Source organism: Eulemur rufifrons, chromosome 25 (assembly GCF_041146395.1).
Source record: "Eulemur rufifrons isolate Redbay chromosome 25, OSU_ERuf_1, whole genome shotgun sequence".
NCBI classification, from domain to species: Eukaryota; Metazoa; Chordata; class Mammalia; order Primates; family Lemuridae; genus Eulemur; species Eulemur rufifrons.
Window position 1 is genome coordinate 22,290,086 of NC_091007.1, and position 18,205 is coordinate 22,308,290.

At 36.8% G+C, this 18,205-nt stretch overlaps 1 protein-coding gene across 2 annotated transcripts in view; it reads right to left on the reverse strand.

Moving 5' to 3' along the window:
• The window catches only part of EPC1 (enhancer of polycomb homolog 1), a 95,655-nt gene extending 77,738 nt beyond the window's left edge, over positions 1–17,917 (reverse strand). For both annotated transcript variants that reach the window (XM_069458674.1, XM_069458673.1), the window contains exon 1: positions 17,735–17,917. In XM_069458674.1, coding sequence (XP_069314775.1) covers positions 17,735–17,737 — 3 coding nt within the window. In that variant the 5' untranslated portion in view covers positions 17,738–17,917. The remainder of the gene's footprint in view (positions 1–17,734) is intronic.
• Between the last annotated feature and the right edge of the window lie 288 nt (positions 17,918–18,205).

The following is an 18,205-nucleotide window of genomic DNA, read 5'->3' on the forward strand; positions in this document are numbered from 1 at the left end:
GCTGAGACAGGAGGATCACTTAAGCTTAGGAGTTTGAGGTTGCTGTGAGCTAGGCTGACGCCACGGCACTCACTCTAGCCTGGGCAACAGAGTGAGACTCTGTCTCAAAAAAAAAAAAAAAAAAACATCTTGATGTTTTTGTTCCTTCCAGTCCTTTCTGGTTTTGTTTGTTCTTGGTTTTGCTTTTCATTTGCTTGTTTTACAATATTGGGACAATACTGTATATTCTGTTTTATGGCCTTTACTTCCCAATATAACTTGAGAATGTTCCTGTATCCATAAGTATTCTTCTAAGAATATTTTTTGACAGAGATATTTATCCTACGTATGTAACATAATTTACTTAAGCGACATTTAGTATGTACTAATTTTCTTTATTATAAAGAACACATAATCTTAATAGGACATTTGAAATAAAAAATGGATTTACATTTTCATGGTTTAAGGCACTGAACAGAAGTCGGCTATTCTTTGAATAATGATAGTGCCAAGTCTACACAAATGAAGGTTGGCAATTTTATTGTCCATCTGAGTAGACAGCAAACACTTGGGTCTTAAATACCAACATTTCCTCCCAGATATTGGTTTAGCATTTTCCTAAAGTACGTTCCTTAAGTCACTAATCCCAGGTGTTCTGAGATGAGAGTTACATATAAAACAAATACGTTAGGGAAACACTGCCTATTCTGCCTCTTTAAGTAGGCATAGGCTTACAATGCACAGGCTCAGAGAAGTCTTGCAGAAAAGAAACTCATTTACTGATGCTTAGCACAGTATTTTCCAGAGTTATCTGACCATGGAACCCCTCTCTATGTACTATTAATTATTACCTTTAGTTCTGTAAGGGCCCACTTTAGGAAATTCTAGTCTAGGCAATTCAAGGAAATAGTTTTTCTGATCAAGTTATCCATTTAATTACTCAAGTCTAACCCCTAAATCTTGAGAAGGCATAAAGATCTTATAAATGTAAAGTATTATCTTTATTACCATTTTTAAAAAGATTTTTATCCTGCTAAAAATAGTACAAAATAAGACATTTAAATATTAATATAAAACGGGACAGAATTGTGCAGATCCCTATACTTGGGCAGTATAATTGTTTTGTATTTTATTTAATTGGTTTATTATATTTGTTTAATACCAAATTAACTAGAAATGTTTAGCTACAGTTCCTTCCAAAATTCTTCACTAAAAAGATCACTTTGATTCAAAAATTTTTACTCGAACTTAAGTTCTTGAAGCTACAGTTTCCCCATCTATAAAATAGGAATCATAACAGAATCTATCAACTAGGTTGTTGTAAGGATTCAATGAAATGATTAATGAAAAGGAAATATCATGGACCTGACCCACAAGTCACGCTCAGTAAACATGAGTTATTTTTAAGGATATTTTTACTCTATTGCTTTGAATAGATCATTGCACTTTTCTGAGGTTTATTTTTCATACATACAGTATAAAACATAATCTTGTTTGTAAAGGTTTCAAAACTCTTAACTAAGGCAAAAAAAAAAAAGCCCCAATGAAATCCTCAAATGAAACCAATGACCCACAAGATAGTATATTAAACTAATGTATATAAAATATTACATTTATCTTCTACAAGTTTTGTTTTGTTTCCATTTGTAAGTATTGTATCATTCGTATTTTTAAATCCACGAGGCGTTCTGGAGCCTCTTTTCCTCCATGGCCAGACGATTCCCCAAGCGGTTTGTGCAGGGACTGCTCCCCCTGCGCATCTGGTCAGGCAGCTGCCCGCGCGGCCGGGCGATGGGCCTTTCCGCACAGGTTGCCATGTTTGCCTCAGGGTGAGCAGTTCGTGCAAAAACAGTCAGATGACAAGTTAACAGTTTGCATTCAGAGCGGCCACATCCCCAGTGAGACACAGAGTGAGGTACGGCAAGGGACACGGCCTTCGTGCTGGAGGCTCTGGATCTTCATCTGCTCTCTACCATCCACCAGCACTACGACCCTGTGGGAACCATTTAACCTCTCAGCTTCAGTATCTCACGTGAAGAATACTCATTCTTTTCCTCCTTAGGCCATTATGAATACCAAATGAGATAATGTGGTGAAAAATTTTTGAAAACTGCACAGTACCACAGAAGAAGGAAAAATACTCTATTATTTCAATTTCACCATGGTGATTGGGAAGGGCACACATTGCCCAAAAGGACACATTGGAATATAAATTCTATGACCTGTTCAAATCATACAGTTAATCACAGAAGATTCAATCACTGCTAGAGTAGGTCCCTTTGAACATTTCCTTATACAGAAAATCTTCAACGCAACACCAAAATTCACCGATTTCATTTATTTTTTAAATAGTGTTTTCTTCACCCCTTTAATTATCTTTCAGTAACTGCAGGACCATTTCAAACTGGGCCCACTCTGGTTGATAACGAAATGTCAGGTTACCTAGCAGGTAGAAGAGCCCAAACTGCAAGTCATGTAGCCTGGGCATGTGCAATAGAAAAAGCTTTGACCTCCAACAACACCCAGAACCAACAATCCCTCCCCATGGAACCAGCAAGACCAGGACCTGAAGACTGGAACTCTCTCAAAAGCAAGGGATCTGCTGGCTAGGAAGATCTTGGGCTGAAATCTGCCCCAACATACCTTGCTGTAAACAACCAAACTGGAAACCCTCCGATCAGACCCTGCCAAGCCAACATTCCTAAATCCTTGCCCCCTGGCCCCTTAAAACTTGCCCCAGACCCCTGAATCAGAGAGACAGATTTGAGCCACATCCCCTGTCCTCTTGCCAGCTGGCTTTGCTTTTCTCAAAAGCTGGTGCCATAGTACTGGCTTCTATGTGCATTGAGCCATGAGCTCCTTTGCTCAGTGACATTTCTTCACTGTACTATGGAGAATGTCTAGGTAAAGTTAAGGAAATCTATGATAAGTTTGCATTATTTCATGATAAGAAATTTACCTGTATTTTCATTTTTTCCAAAATAATCTTTTTGACATGAAATCTCTCTTCCTTATCAACACCCCATTTAGAACAGAAAATCAATAAAAACATTCTCTCTCTGAATTTTCTCTGCTCACTTATTTCCCCCATTTTAAAGCAGCAATAAATGCTGTTAGCAGATGATATGCAGGAGCTTTGAGCAAGAAAAGAAACTTTTTACATGAGGAATGTGAGCCCATTTAAATTGCCAGATCCAGAAAGCCATTGAAACGCCACAGTAATCACATCTTACTCCCCCCTGAGCTAAATAATTACCACTGGAAGCCACTTCCTATGTGGGCTCTGGACTAACAGACACCAACTGGCCATAAAATGCCATATGCTGTCACCATAACTCATACACAATAGTTCAACAATGTACAGCCAATCGCTGATCAATGTTATTTCTGTGAACCAATGAGAATTCCTGTCAAACAATTTTGTATCAGCTCACTCCTTGTCCCACTTTGCCTTTAAAAATACCTACTTTTAACAAAGGCCAAATGGAGCCCTCCCCAAGGAAACTTGGAAGTGTGTCCTAGGCAGCTGTCTTCACTTTCACTCAAGTAAACTCTTTTTTTTTTTTTTTTTTGTTGAGACAGAGTCTCACTTTGTTGCCCAGGCTAGAGTGAGTGCCGTGGCGTCAGCTTAGCTCACAGCAACCTCAGACTCCTGGGCTTAAGCGATCCTACTGCCTCAGCCTCCCAAGTAGCTGGGACTACAGGCATGCGCCACTATGCCCGGCTAATTTTTTCTATATAGATTTTTTAGTTGTCCATATAATGTCTTTCTATTTTTAGTAGAGACGGGGTCTCGCTCAGGCTGGTCTCGAACTCCTGACCTTGAGCAATCCACCCGCCTCGGCCTCCCAGAGTGCTAGGATTACAGGCGTGAGCCACCGCGCCCGGCCTCAAGTAAACTCTTTAAAATTATATTTTGTGCCTCAACTTCTTCCTTTAGGTTGACAGCTTTAAGAAAACAAATTGCTAAAAGATACAGTGTACTGTGCTGGTTAAAAGTTCTGGCTCCAGAGTCAAACATGATTTGGGTTTGGGTTTGAATTTCAACTGTTTTTTTTCTAGCTCTGTAAACTTAAATGAAATTCTTAACTGCTTTGAGCTTCAGTTTCCTCCTCTGTAAACGGAGATAATGCATACCTGCAGGTATTATACTGGGGGTCAGGACATATTACCCCAAAATATGACAGTAAGAGGTCAGAATATGCCACCCCAAAATATACTTCTTTGGCATATTTTGAGCTGGTTATTCTGAGAAACTGCAGACACAGGAGTAGCTCTGAAAAACCATCCTTTTGTAAAAGAAATTTACATCTATGAAGGAAATCTACATTAGCTGCTCTAGACAACTTTTATTACCTGAGAGGCTTTTTATCTGCACAAGGCAATCTTTATTCATCATACAATCTCTCTCATAATTTGTGTCACCACTGCTTCCCTCCCTAGAAGTCCCAAGCCTCTAGTCTTTTCTGTAGCTCAATGATCAGACCCTTCTTCAAGTCTCATGTTTTGTGGGACTTATATACGTGATTAAAGATGGCTTTTCTCCTGTTAATCTGTCTTATATAATTCATAGCCCAGCCAAAGTACCTAGAAGGCATACATTACTCTCCTACAATTGTTTGGAATAGATATTAATATTAATAAATAATCCAAGTAATCAAATTTACTAGTTCTTACTTTGGGCTGAGTACTTCACATGCATTACCTTATTTAATCCCTACAAAATCTTATAATGTATCTTCAGCACCTATCAATATAGTAAGATTTCAATAAGTATTAGATATTATTATTTCACCAAAAAGCTGAGAATTTTTCTTAGAAAGATTAAGGAATAATTTTGAGTGCAGGGTAGAAAGTTAGCTGCCCCAGCAGACTGAACCAGGTCCTAATTACCCTAATTTTAACATAAATGCTAATCTGGGTTTACACTAGCTGTTCAGTCCTTCTTTCACAAAAAAACAGTCTAAACTTAGACCTTAAAAATAAAGAAATGCTATTCTGCATAAAAGTGTTCCTTCTTGAATAATTTTTAAAACCCTATCCTTTCACCGTCCATTCATAAAAATACTAGTGCACACACATATATACACACAGACTTCTTCACACCAGGCTTGTAGGGGACACTGTTGTGTGTATTTCCAATATCTAGTTTCCACTCTTCTGTCTTAACAGAACTCTTTGCCTTTGTTTTCTAGAGTTATTCCACTATCTGTGCTTTTTCAAATAACTAAACTTTCATGATCTACTTGAAAAGCTCTTCAGCATTAATTTTCAACAATACTTTATATAATGGTCTTTCTTAAAATTCTCTTTTTAAAAATTCTCAGTGGGAATAAAAAACAAAACCATTTTAAGTAGACAGAAAATAATCTAATTTTATAACAGTATTGCCTACATCGTGTTGGTTTTTAAGACTATTTTTTTTGTTTGTTTGTTTTTGAGACAGGGTCCTGTGCTGTTGCTTGGGCTAGAGCATAGTGGTGTCACCATAGCGCACAGCAACCTCAAACTCCTGGGTTCAAGCGATCCTCCTGCCTCAGCCTTCCAAGTAGCTGGGACTACAGGCGTGAGCCACCACACCCAGCTAATTTTTCTATAAGTGTGGTCAAATGTGATTTGAGGAACCTGTACAAATATATCATCAAACTGGAAAATAAGAATTCAGAATTAATATGAAAAGATGAAAACTTCAAAATAAAGGCTGAAGCAGAAATGATCAAAAATAATTGTCTAGTAATAAAAGATCTGCAATTAGTCTGATATTCTCACTGGAAAAATGCATGAAATTTCTCTGTAACAAATTAAGAAAATAATTAACACAACAGTATTGTTTAGGCACTGAGAAAAATACCAAACAACAAGAAAAACAACAACAATACTAACACTGTAACCAGTTTAACAATTTGAAAAGTATGATGCAAGTATGAAGAGTACATTTAAATCTACATCAAAACTTGATTATGAGACCCAGTATGGTGGCTCACACCTGTAATCCTCGCACTTTGGGAAGCCAAGGTGGGAGGATCACTTGAGGCCAGGTGTTGGAGACCAGAGTGGGCAACAGCGAGACCCCCGTGTCCAGAAAGAATAAAAAAAAAAAAACTTAGCTGGGCATGGTGCTGTGCACCTGTAGTCCCAGCTACTCAGGAGGCTGAGGCAGGAGAATTATTCGAGCCCAGGAGTTTGAGGTTGCTATGAGTTATGATGATGCCATTGCACTCTAGCCAAGGCAACAGAGCTAGACCCTGTCTCAAAAACAAAACAAACAAAAAAACTTGATTATGTTTCATATACTTTAGTAAGTTTTCCTAACTTGTTTTGTTTATTGCAAGCATTGTATTATGAACTATGGATGTACAAAAGAAAAAGATGTTGTTATTGCCGTTCATGAACTTATGAATCCCCTGGTTTGAAAGGTAACATTTAAAAATATTAATAATTTGGTATCTTTATACTCCCAGATTTACAAATGATTAAAATAAAATATATAGGGAATGTTTCATACATTTATAATCTATTTTCATCTTTTTCATGATGTCGAAGAACCAATTTTTATATTACTTAGCTTAAGCCAAAAATGTATTTGTCATTTCAGATTCTCTTTAATACACTTGGAAATCAATAGTCAATAACCATGGGATAGTCAGCCCTCAATTTATTTGGCCATTTAAAGTGACAAGTAGGAAGTATTATGTCAATACATGCAAAGAAGTATTTATAATATGGTGAAATATGGAAAAAAAGGAGCACACAAAGGACAACCTGCACAGTGATCACAGTCTCCCAAATCATACGACGGACACTGAGAGAATCATGAAGGAGCAACGAAAGGTTTCTCCCTAAGTGTGCAAGATATGAGGCAGTGTGGTACCATTTTCCTTACACAATCAAGAGATTTCTGGTGAGTATAACGTAGCATTTAAAATGGCCAGAGCTAAAAAAAAAAAACAAAAAAAAACTACATTGAAACTTCCAATTTTCCACTCTTAATATCACTAACCACCTAAATTTTAAAAGTTAGTAAGAGATGAATTTCATTAGAAAAATACCATTTAGTGTAGTTTTGAATTTTAGATAAGAAAACATTTCATTTGAAAAGTACAACAAATTTCATAATCATAAAAACCTAATATTTAAAATTCCATATATTTGGTATATAAAATAGAACGTATATTAAGTTTTTATTTAATTCATTATTTAACTCCAATTTTATTTTCAAGCATTTCTCTACTTTTTCACTTAGGTCCTTCAACATAGTGTAGCTGAATTAGTGTACTTAAAAAAAAAAAAAAAGCAAAATCTTATAGCCTTATAAAGGTGTGTTTCCCAACTGAAATTTACACATTAGAATTGAACTCTGAGTTCCCATTCATTTGAAAGGAATTAATACATAGAATATTGTCTATTATTTTATCCTTTCACATAAACAGCAGTGCCATTCTGCCCTGAGCAAGCCTAACAAAGTACAGCTGCTATTTTTCTTCTTTTCTCTGTTAATTTCTATTCATTTGGGGGGAAAGAATACTAAGTTACTAACATAAGTAGCCTTGTTAATGTAAACTCCTAATTGTCAAATACTGTTACATAAGCAAATCTCCTATGTGTTCTTATGCTGCCCCCTGCTGCCCAGTGTCCATACTTACTGAAAATTGTCCCCAACTTTCAACCTTTTTACTTCTCTTTACTCTCCCCATCCAAACTTATCTGGCCAGAGACCAGACCACTGCGGTTTTTGTCTCCAAGGCCAATGGCTTAATAGATTAACATAAGAAAGAGGCAGATCCCTCCTATGTAAGCCTTCCCCATTTTCTGGCCAGTTAAGCATTTGAACTGGTGTTCTGTGGGCAGTGACTGAGATTCGGATTCCCTCGTTTGGGATTTCAGTCCCTCCCTGTGCTGGTTCCAAGCTGCAATCAAGGACCTCTCTCCTAGTCTGCAACCCATGCACATTATGACTACTCTCTAACCACGCTGGACTTCGAGCTGTGCCTCCAAATGCCACGTGTTTTCTTCCCTTCTTGCCCACGCTCAGCTCACCTCACGCTGCTTACTCTACCTGGAATGTCTTCTCTCAGTTTCTCTACATTGAAAGTGGACCCATCCTTCAAGGCTCCAGTCAAAAGCTGCCCTCTCTATGAAGTTTATTTACAATTCCCAAATAGTTCTCTTTTTCTGTTCTCTCTTTAATCCTTTAAGGCTTAACAGTGTTTGTTTTTTTTTTAATGTAGAAGTTCAATAAAGATTTATCTCATGAGTGAAAGGCAGATAATAAAGAAATCTTAATTCTTGGAAAGGCTATCTGACTTTGATTTTTAATAGAGTACGTGGGGAAGTAAAGGGAGCCTCCTTTATACTGCAAAATCCATACACCTCAATGCGGTGATCTTTTTAATTCCCATCACACTGTGTAAGGCCTATTTTGATCTCTGAAAATCAGCTGTGTTCATGAAACAATGAACTTAGAGCATATATTAAGTACCAATGGCAAGTCTGGCACTATTCTACGCACTGGAGATGTATTAACACATTGTATTCACAACAGCCACGTGAGGTACAGTAACACCACCTTGTTTCACCGAAGAGGAAACTGAGGGTCTGGACAATAAGGAATCGGCCCAAGATTATTAGGTAGTAAAGGACAGAGCTAGGAAGTAAAAACAGATCAGTCAATTCTGGAAGTTAAAAAACCTTGTCAAGAGGATAACCTTGGAAATTGAGACCACACAGTCAGACAAAGCCATGAGAGAGATCCAGTCAATCGAGTATCTGTAATAGCTGCAAGAGTTGATGGTTCTGGAAGAAAAAATGTGAAGGAATGTGGCATTTTGCCAAGTTCAAAGGTCTCTAGATTTAGATATAAAAGACAGTTACATATTCTCAAAGATTAAGAAGTGCAAAATCCAAATATTTTTCAATTGATGTAGCTACTTGTGTGGGGACCATAGATTTCAACGTTACTTGAAAATAAGACGTGACTCAATATCTGAGACGAGTATGCTTTGAGAATACTTTTTTTTTTAATACCGTGAATATAAATAAGGCTCAGCACAGCCCATCAGTGTCTCACACAAAGATCTATCTGTGCTCCAGACAACACCTCTGATGATCAAGAAACATCACCAAGCTGAGCAGAAGACCAAAAATTCACTTGGAAAGGCAACAACCAAAATTGGTAGGACAAAACTGTCACTTTAACATATAAGCATATTTGAACTCCAGAATGGTTTAGAATGTATTGTAGAAAGTAGTTATGTTTCTTAGTGGAAGTAATTGTACTGTGTAAGAACATTTGACCTAATGAAGTAAAAGGTCAGCTGATTAGACTTTTAAGTAGAAGTCCTACTAAGTTTATATGCAGTATTGACACGTTAAAAACAACTTAAGAATCACCATATTTATAAGTTAAATTAGTCAGATCTGTAAGACTTCTTTAACTTCTTGAAAATGTTTACCAAGTGACAAAGAAGGCAATTGTATGTAGTAAATTTGTAAATTCAGTGTAGAACGTTGGGAGGTATTTAATTAAGTAATGCCATAAATAAGATCAGATATTAAAGGACCATGATTTCTAAAATTTGCAAGATTTATAAATATGATTAAGATCTGTAAACTAAATTTAAAAATATAAGGAAGAACTACCATTGAATATGTAAATTAAATAAATTTTATATATGTATTTTTTGAAACTCAAACGAACTTCTGGATAGTCTTTCGATATACAAGATTCACTCCCGAGGGCACCAAATAATTCATGACCCCGAAGAGCAGCTGTAGGGCTGTTTTTCTTCCAGCCAAAGTTGGTGTTCATTAGGCTGTCAGCTTATTGCCTCACTCACCAGAACTGGTTTGACTGTCTCATTACTCTTCAGTTAGGTCTGGACCTCCCTCGGTTCTTGGGAGATGGACTGTAGCTTCTGAAAGACGGAACGACTAGTCTACTGATCCTCCCAAAGTTTTGGTTTGGTGGCTTCCTTCTATAACCATCAGCTCGTGTATGTAATTTAGCAATTCTCAGCCTTCGCTGCATGTTAGAATCCCACAGACGGTTTTTAGAAAATACTTAGGCCAAGATTCCATCCAGACCAATTAAATTAGAATCTCTTGGGATGGGGCGCAGGCATTTTGTTTTTAATTTTCTGAATGATTCTACCTACAGGCAGGGCTGAGAACCACTGGAGCAAGAGTGCGAGCCTCCCCTGGTCTGAAAGACTTGGGGACATTCTAGACCACGACTATTTGATAGAACTTTCTGCAATCATTGAAATGTTCCATAAATCTGTGCTGTCAGTACAGCAGCTGTGGACTCCTTGAAATGTGGATAGTGTCACTGAGAAACTGAATTTTAAATTTTCAATTAATTCAAATTTAAATATACATAGCTCCATGTGGCTAGTGACTATTGTATTGGACAGCACAGTTCTGAAATTTTAGGCCATTTTAAATGATCTGACTTGGCCGGGCGCGGTGGCTCACGCCTGTAATCCTAGCACTCTGGGAGGCCGAGGTGGGCGGATCGTTTGAGCTCAGGAGTTCGAGACCAGCCTGAGCAAGAGCGAGACCCCATCTCTACTAAAAATAGAAAGAAATTATATGGACAGCTAAAATATATATAGAAAAAATTAGCCGGGCATGGTGGCACATGCCTGTAGTCCCAGCTACTCGGGAGGCTGAGGCAGGAGGATTGCTTAAGCCCAGGAGTTTGAGGTTGCTGTGAGCTAGGCTGACGCCACGGCACTCACTCTAGCCAGGGCAACAGAGCGAGACTCTGTCTCAAAAAAAAAAAAAAATAAAAAAAAAAAAAAATAAATGATCTGACTCTATCTATTATTAAATAGGTGCTGAATGACTCTTTTTGATATTGGATCCCAGAAGCCCAAATTTACTGCTTGCGCCTCTTTGGGGCACTTCATACAGCTTTTCGACAAGACCTCCAGTGGTATGGAAAGACAGCGTGACGCTTATGTCGGCTTCAGAGGATAGCAAGGATATTGAATTTGCTGTTTTGGTTTTTTTTTTCCCCTCATTTATGTTGGCAACTTGTTTCTGGAAAAATGAGCAAAGGTCTTCAGAACTAAAAATTTCTCAAGTCTCCTAATATTACTGCTTAAAAATGGGAGCAGTAAAGCAATGAAAGTCTTGGAAAGGTCCTCTTCACTCTTTGGCATGTTACAGTGTTTTTCAACGGGGGTTGTGACCTCTGTCTTGCAGGATGGAGGGTTTCCAGTGGATTGGAGCAGTGGCCCGAGTTTCAGAGCTTAATATAGGGCATTGGCAAGGCAGTCTCCCTTTCTCAGGCTCATGGATACTATGTCCTATTAATGAATCTGGGCCATTAGTGGTTGGTGGGATAAAATCTTGAGAAAAATCAGCAAAATGACGTGGACACAGAAGCCTTTTTCAGATGGAACTTGATATTGAGCAAAACTAAATTCTATTTTTACCTACTTTTAGAAATTACTCATAAAGTATAGATTCCTGTATTTTTTTAAATAAAAGTTAAAAATACACACATGTATGGATTTTGGCAAGTAAATCTCAAATGTGATATTAATGCTGAGCCATAAGAAGAATCCTCTTTTAGGTCTCATCTGTCACCTTTTCCATGAGGCCTAAGCACCCTATTTAATATTTCAATGTGTATTCATTATATTTGCCAAACATTAAATGATACCCGTTAAAGTTTGTGATCCGTACTTGAAAGCAAAAATATTTATCATGGCAGATACCATCTAATTCTCTGGAGCAGCGTTCTCAGAGTGTGGTCTCTGGGCCAGCAGCATCAGCTGCATCTGGGAACTTGTTCGAAATGCAAATTCTAAGGCTCCACTGCAGACCTACTGAACCAGGCGCTCTCAGGGGGGGGGCCCAGCAATCTATTTTAATGAGCCCTTCAGGTGATTCTGGGGCACACTGAAGTTTGAGAGCCACTGATCTAGAGTACAGCAAATCCCCCAAAATGTCCCAGAGGGACATTTATCCCAAAGCCGATAAAGATGAAAACATTTCAGTACATAAAATTGGCCTTAAAAGTTGTGAAACAGAAGCCAATATGCCACTTGGACCTAATGCCATGAATCATGGAATTTACCCACTTTAGCAAGGTCTCACTGAATCTCTCTAATCTTTGATCTTTTTCCCCCTGTAAAAATTCAACTTCTTGAATTTTTATGATGAATTTTGTGAGATGTTCCTGAAGAGATGAGGTGCAATCCAAGAGTACCTAAAGCAAATTCAACATACAAAATTTCAGATATATATGACTGATAAATTAGGAGGGCAATTACTCACTCTATGAAAAGATTATTAGATTTATAAAATAATAAATTCACTAGAAGATTCAACAGCAATATCATATGGTACATTTAAAATACAAGTCAATTGACAGAACACTAATTTACAAATATCTAATGTGACAATCAAGAAGAGGAAGTAAGTACACAGTTTCTGATTTTGGACTTCCCAGCTTCAAACTCTAACTTTTTCATTTACTATGTAACATGCATGGGCCAAGCCTCAGGTGTGTAAACCTCTCTATGCCTCAGTTTCCTCATCTGTAAAATGGGCATAATAACTGTCCTATTTCCAAACTCTGTGAGAGGATTCAAAGACATAGTAGAAGCAGCATTTAGGCTAGAGGCTGCAACATATAGTAAGTTCTAATTAAATGTTGTTATTGTTTTTTAAATTAGCCACCAATGACCAGTCTGGTCACTATGAAAACAGATATTAATGTTTTATCTCTCAAGAATGTTTACACAAAGCAGTTAAAATATATACAAAGTAAATAAGAGCTAACCATATTGAATACCAGATACTCACTTTTAAGCACTCTTGCCTAGCCAAAACCATCACGGTGATTTCACTTGCCTTGGCAGAAGTATGAGCATGCACTACAAACCAGGCTGATAAGCTGTAAGAAACACTATGCTGTGGAGCTTCTGGGAAAGGATTTCTTCCCTTATAAAAAGATGAGTAAGAGAAACTCTCCTCACTTTGGAAATCTGAATATTAGGATATGATGCTTGGATCTGCAGCAGCCATCACGTGACTATGAGGATCAACACTGCTGACATTCTGGCAATGTAAAAGCACCAAGGAACCTGACAACACTGTTGAGCTATTGAACCAAACCTAGATCTGGCTTGCCTCCTGATCACTAATTTAGCTGAAATAACACAGGTCCTTATTTTTTACACCACTGTCAGTAGGGTTCCATGTTGGTATGAAAGCAAACTAAATGATACAAGTATAGATTAATAGGCCCTTTAACAAAACAATTTGGTGGCTTTATTCCTGAGATCATCTTAAACCACATATAGAGAACCCTTAATAAATAGTTCCTTCTCCCCGGATTCATCTGTATAGAAATAACATCAGTCTTGCTTTCCTGCTCCATACCTGATGTGTTTAACTAATTAACCGTTAGCTCAATGTCTAATTATATTATCTTCATAAACGAAAATGTTTTTATTTTTAAAATCTCTGCTATATATATGATTAGAAATTATTATAGAAGATTTTAAAATAAAAATATTTTAGTTTTAAAATAATACTTCAATACTAATTGTATTTCCCTGCCTCATCTTTACAGTTTGTATTTACATTGTTTATTTCATGATATGACCATAATGCACAAAATGAGGCTCCACTACGTTTTTTAAAAAGTTTTCACCAAATAGACCTCACGGGGACATGCCCCAAACTCCTAGTCCCAGAGTAATCTTCTCAGTGTCCTTCCCAAGCAAATAAGTCAATGTTTTATTTCTCACCTTGAAATAGGAATTTGCATTAAGTAACCATCTGTTAATATAGCATCTATCCGAGCTATATCTAAAATTTAAGTGCTACTTCCCCCCAATGTGTGAATATTTGGTGCCCAAACAATGGTCCTTTAACGGAAGAATACCTGTCAAATCCTATACAAACAGATTTAATTTAAAAAATTGTTTACTTCAGAAATTTTATCTGGCCTTCATTCCCAAATGGGAACCTCACACATCTAAGACCTTAGATTTAAAATATCTTTAGAACTTTGAACCATATTGGACTATAAACTCCATTAGAGCAGGGATCCTTGCCTCTTTTTCTTAATATAGCCTAGCATCTTACCATAATAGATGGGGGTGTGTGTGTAGAACAAACAAACCCTCAAACAAACATAAATGTTGAACAAATCAAGTATAAAATGTGTTTTTAATCTTTGTCATAAAAAAACCATTTTTATGAAATCATAAATCTTGGCTTTACTTGCCCTTTAGATTCTCCATTTGAGAATCATTTTGGAAAGATCAAAAACAAAGTCACAATACAAGCACCCATTTTGTGTGCTATCTTCCCCTTCTCTTCCTTTGCAAAACCATGCTGAGGACAGTAGTGTATCTGTATAGTCTTATGGAAAGTAGCAATATGTCTAAGAATAGCTGAGGTAAATATGCCCAAGAAGTGGGTAGGATTGGAAACACATACAATTTCAGGTCTGTATTGAACTTGGTTTCAAAGGGTAAAATTTTTCCTTCTTCTAAAAAGGTTTATTCCAACATAGATTAGATTAGTCCTGGCTAATATTTTCAGCATTTTATGTTAGGTCTTCTTAGTATCTGTAAATGTTTCCTCCCTTTGTTATTTCATCCTACCATTACCAATTACCTAAGGGGTTTGGCTAGCCTGAAATTTCCTCAATCTTTAGCAACACTAATGAATAGAAATTAATAAATGGGGAAACTATATTGGTTCATTACATTCAGTCTTAATTTTCAGTTCATTTCTGTTACTGACCAAGCTCCGTAATTTCAAGCTCATTTTTGTTTTTCTGAGGTTCATTGTTTAGAATTTAATTTACAGATTCTCCATATCTTTGGTGTAATTTCTTTCTTCTTTCTGCAACCTGTTTTTTGGTCATTTCACTACTCATAAACCTCCCCCTCCATCAGAGAGGGATGGGCAGGATGAAAAAAATGATATGACATTTTAATACAGTCAATTTTGCTACTTGCTGCTATCTCTGATAAAATGCTGTGCAAGAAGGAAAGAAGTGTTTAATTGTTGACCAAAATGACATTTTGGGATTTTTTTAAAAATAATTTTTTATTGTCCATGGTCTAGTAACTGTTACTATGAAAAACTGTTAGTTCTCTATATACTAAATTTAATAAAGGATTTTTAATGATAAATGCATAATTTATTATAATAATTCTAATCCTAATCACACCAAAGTCATGAACTAAATGTCTATAAAAATGTTATCAATTAAAAAAATTAATGGCCAAGGAATCAAGAGCTAAAATGAAGCTCAAGGTGGATTTTAAAATGGAGAATAATACAAAATAGTGAATTGTTTTTGCCTCATAGATTTAAACCTCCTTACTTACATAGTGATATAAAAGTCACCCATAAAGGAATATCTTTAATATAAATATCTATGGATGATTTCAAAAAGTGAAGCTTTAACTCTGTGAGTTACTTCATAATCAATGATGTAATACGAAATCGTGTAGGAGAACAAAGAGCATTGCATAGCTACATATGGACTTCATAGCATCAGTTTGTTTTTAAACGGCGGCTACATTATATAAACATTTTTAATTTTCAGAGATTAAATAAAATGAAAAATATCACCACTCTGAATAACAGAATCTCTTAGCAATAAATGTGTTGTAAAGTATATTTAATTTGGTAGGTCAACTTCAGAGAACTAAACTCTCCAGCATAACCAGAGGGTTAGATAATATATTTACACTTTCAGTATTTCATTCTATAAATAATCTATAATGTCCCTTGATGGGACATTCACATTTTACAAAGAGATGAAAATGTTACGGTGAACACTTTCAAATTTTTATAACATAGTATGAACAAGAGATAGGCATAATACACAATTATTTTTGAAGTTCAAGAGATATATAGACAGATTATAGGGACATGAAAATCATAAATACTATTTCTAGTCATTTTCACACATCCTTTTACTTCACACTGTTAAATGATTAAATAGTGAAATGAGTATTTACATATTTCAAAGTAAATAAAAACACTAAACAATATCCCTGAAATTTTTACTCTTTCAAGAAATAATCTATTCAATCACATGGAAAAGTGGTCTAGGATACTGTTCAGTTGTTTTTATTATATTTGGCAAAATAATATGTTTAAAGGTACAATTACTGATTGCTCCCAGTTTCTTTTTGAACTAAGGACATACTTACTATCTTCCTAAACAACTAAAATGTTTACAGAGACCAGTAAAAGCTATGTCATATCGTAACACATTTGTGTTCTTAGGAGGCTTAGGCCTAGATCCCATGTTCTCTCATTAGATAACTCAATAAGAACAAAGATGGAAAATATATAATACCGCATTTAGATATGTGAATATCAAAATTTTTAAAGTTAAAAGCAATTGTGGATATATTCCTAAAAAAATATCTTATTCAAAAATATTTGCTCTTTTTTGAACAAGGCTACCTGTAAATTCAATTTTAGTACCGTTTCAAAATAAAGCAAATAAACAATGTAAGAAAGTAGGCATTATTGTATGAAAAACTACTAGAAAATCCTCAGGAGAAACTTAGAACAGTTATTTAAGAAATCCCTAGGTTCAAAATGAAATTCAACTTTTACAATGTTCAGGGAACTAAAACTCAAATGTTTTGTTAAATTGAAAATACACTAACATGTATGATTGGTAATAGAAGGAAAATACAAAATGTTACTTAGGAAAAATCGACAGCTTATTATTGAAGAATTCTGATACAGAGATAATAAATCAGATCAGCTAAAACACAACTGCAAACTGCACGCCTCTCCCTAATGTTCCCTGGACTGGTTGTGACGACATGTCTGCTCTCACCATAGTTCACAGAAAACATTTAAATAACACAACTGAATATTTCCACTGACCAAATTGAACTTTCTTTAAGAAAATAAAGGGATAAGAGATCAAATCTTGCCCCACCTCTTTTTTTCTTCCTTTCTTCTTTTAGTGAAACTGACATAAATTGTTGAGGAGCACTACAGCGCCACCAACACAGATCAATGCAAAACAAAAAAGATCTCCCACCGTGTGCAAAAAGAAAAAAAAAAAAATTAGAAAAATGCCCCAAATTACAAAATGTCTCCCAAATGTACCTTTTTGGAGAACTAGATAGACTTGCAAAGATTATCTAATGAAGAGATTCAAAGAAATCGTACCATAGACTACAAGTTTAGATCTGATCAGCAAATAAAGATCCACTATTTAGTAACAGCCATAACTTAATATAGACCCGGTTATGTCAACCTCCACCTTCATTATACCAAGGGCAGCTTTTCTGTAGTTTGTATCCAAGTAATCCATCAAGAGAACCACAATAGCTCTATTTTTTAAAACTACATCCATAGTTTGCCTGCTGATAATTTAGTCCTGGACAAATTAGGTAATACATAATTTTTATAAAGAGGATATGCACATATTTGGCATTACCAACATTGCTGGCACAAAACAAGTCCATCTTGAAATATCTGAGTTCCTCTGTAGTTCACAGTAATTAAAGTATAATATATATTGTAAATATATAGCTTTAACAATGAAAAAAAACTATTTTTTTTTTTGCCTTTTGGTAAGAATTAACCAGACAAGATTAGGTGGAACACGCAGAGATGAAAGCTAAAGAAAAATACAAAGACTGATTTTGTTACAAGAAACACAATGAAAATCCCTTTTATCTGGTGGCTCATTCAAAGACCTAAAGGACATAAATGTTTAAAATTACAAACTTACCATTCGTGTAGGCAAAGCAGCAGCCAGTTCTTGAAAAAAAACTGGAACAATACGGGCTGGATACTTGTGTCCCTAGAAACGACAGCCTCCAGGCAGCATATGCGTCCTCAGACATCTTCGCGACGGCGGCGAAACGCAAAGTAACACTTTCCTCCATGGCCGGCGCCGACTGGGGCGGCCTCCGGGCCGTGGGCGTTCGGGGAGCGGGAGGCGCAGCCGCGGCGGCGGCGGCGGCGGCGACCTGGCCGGGCGCAGGCGCTGATTGGCCGCGCTCGCGCGCCCGCGCGCCCGGAAAGCGCGGCGTGTGCCGTCCCGCCCCGCGCCGTGGGAGCGCGGCCGCGAGTGACAGCCGAGCGGCGCCGCGCAGTGACGCTGCGGAACAATAGCCCGCGGCCGCCCGGCGGCGCGGCGAGAAGACGCCTCCGCCGTCTCCAGGCGCGGGCTCGTTTCTTGTCTGTGGACTTTTTTACG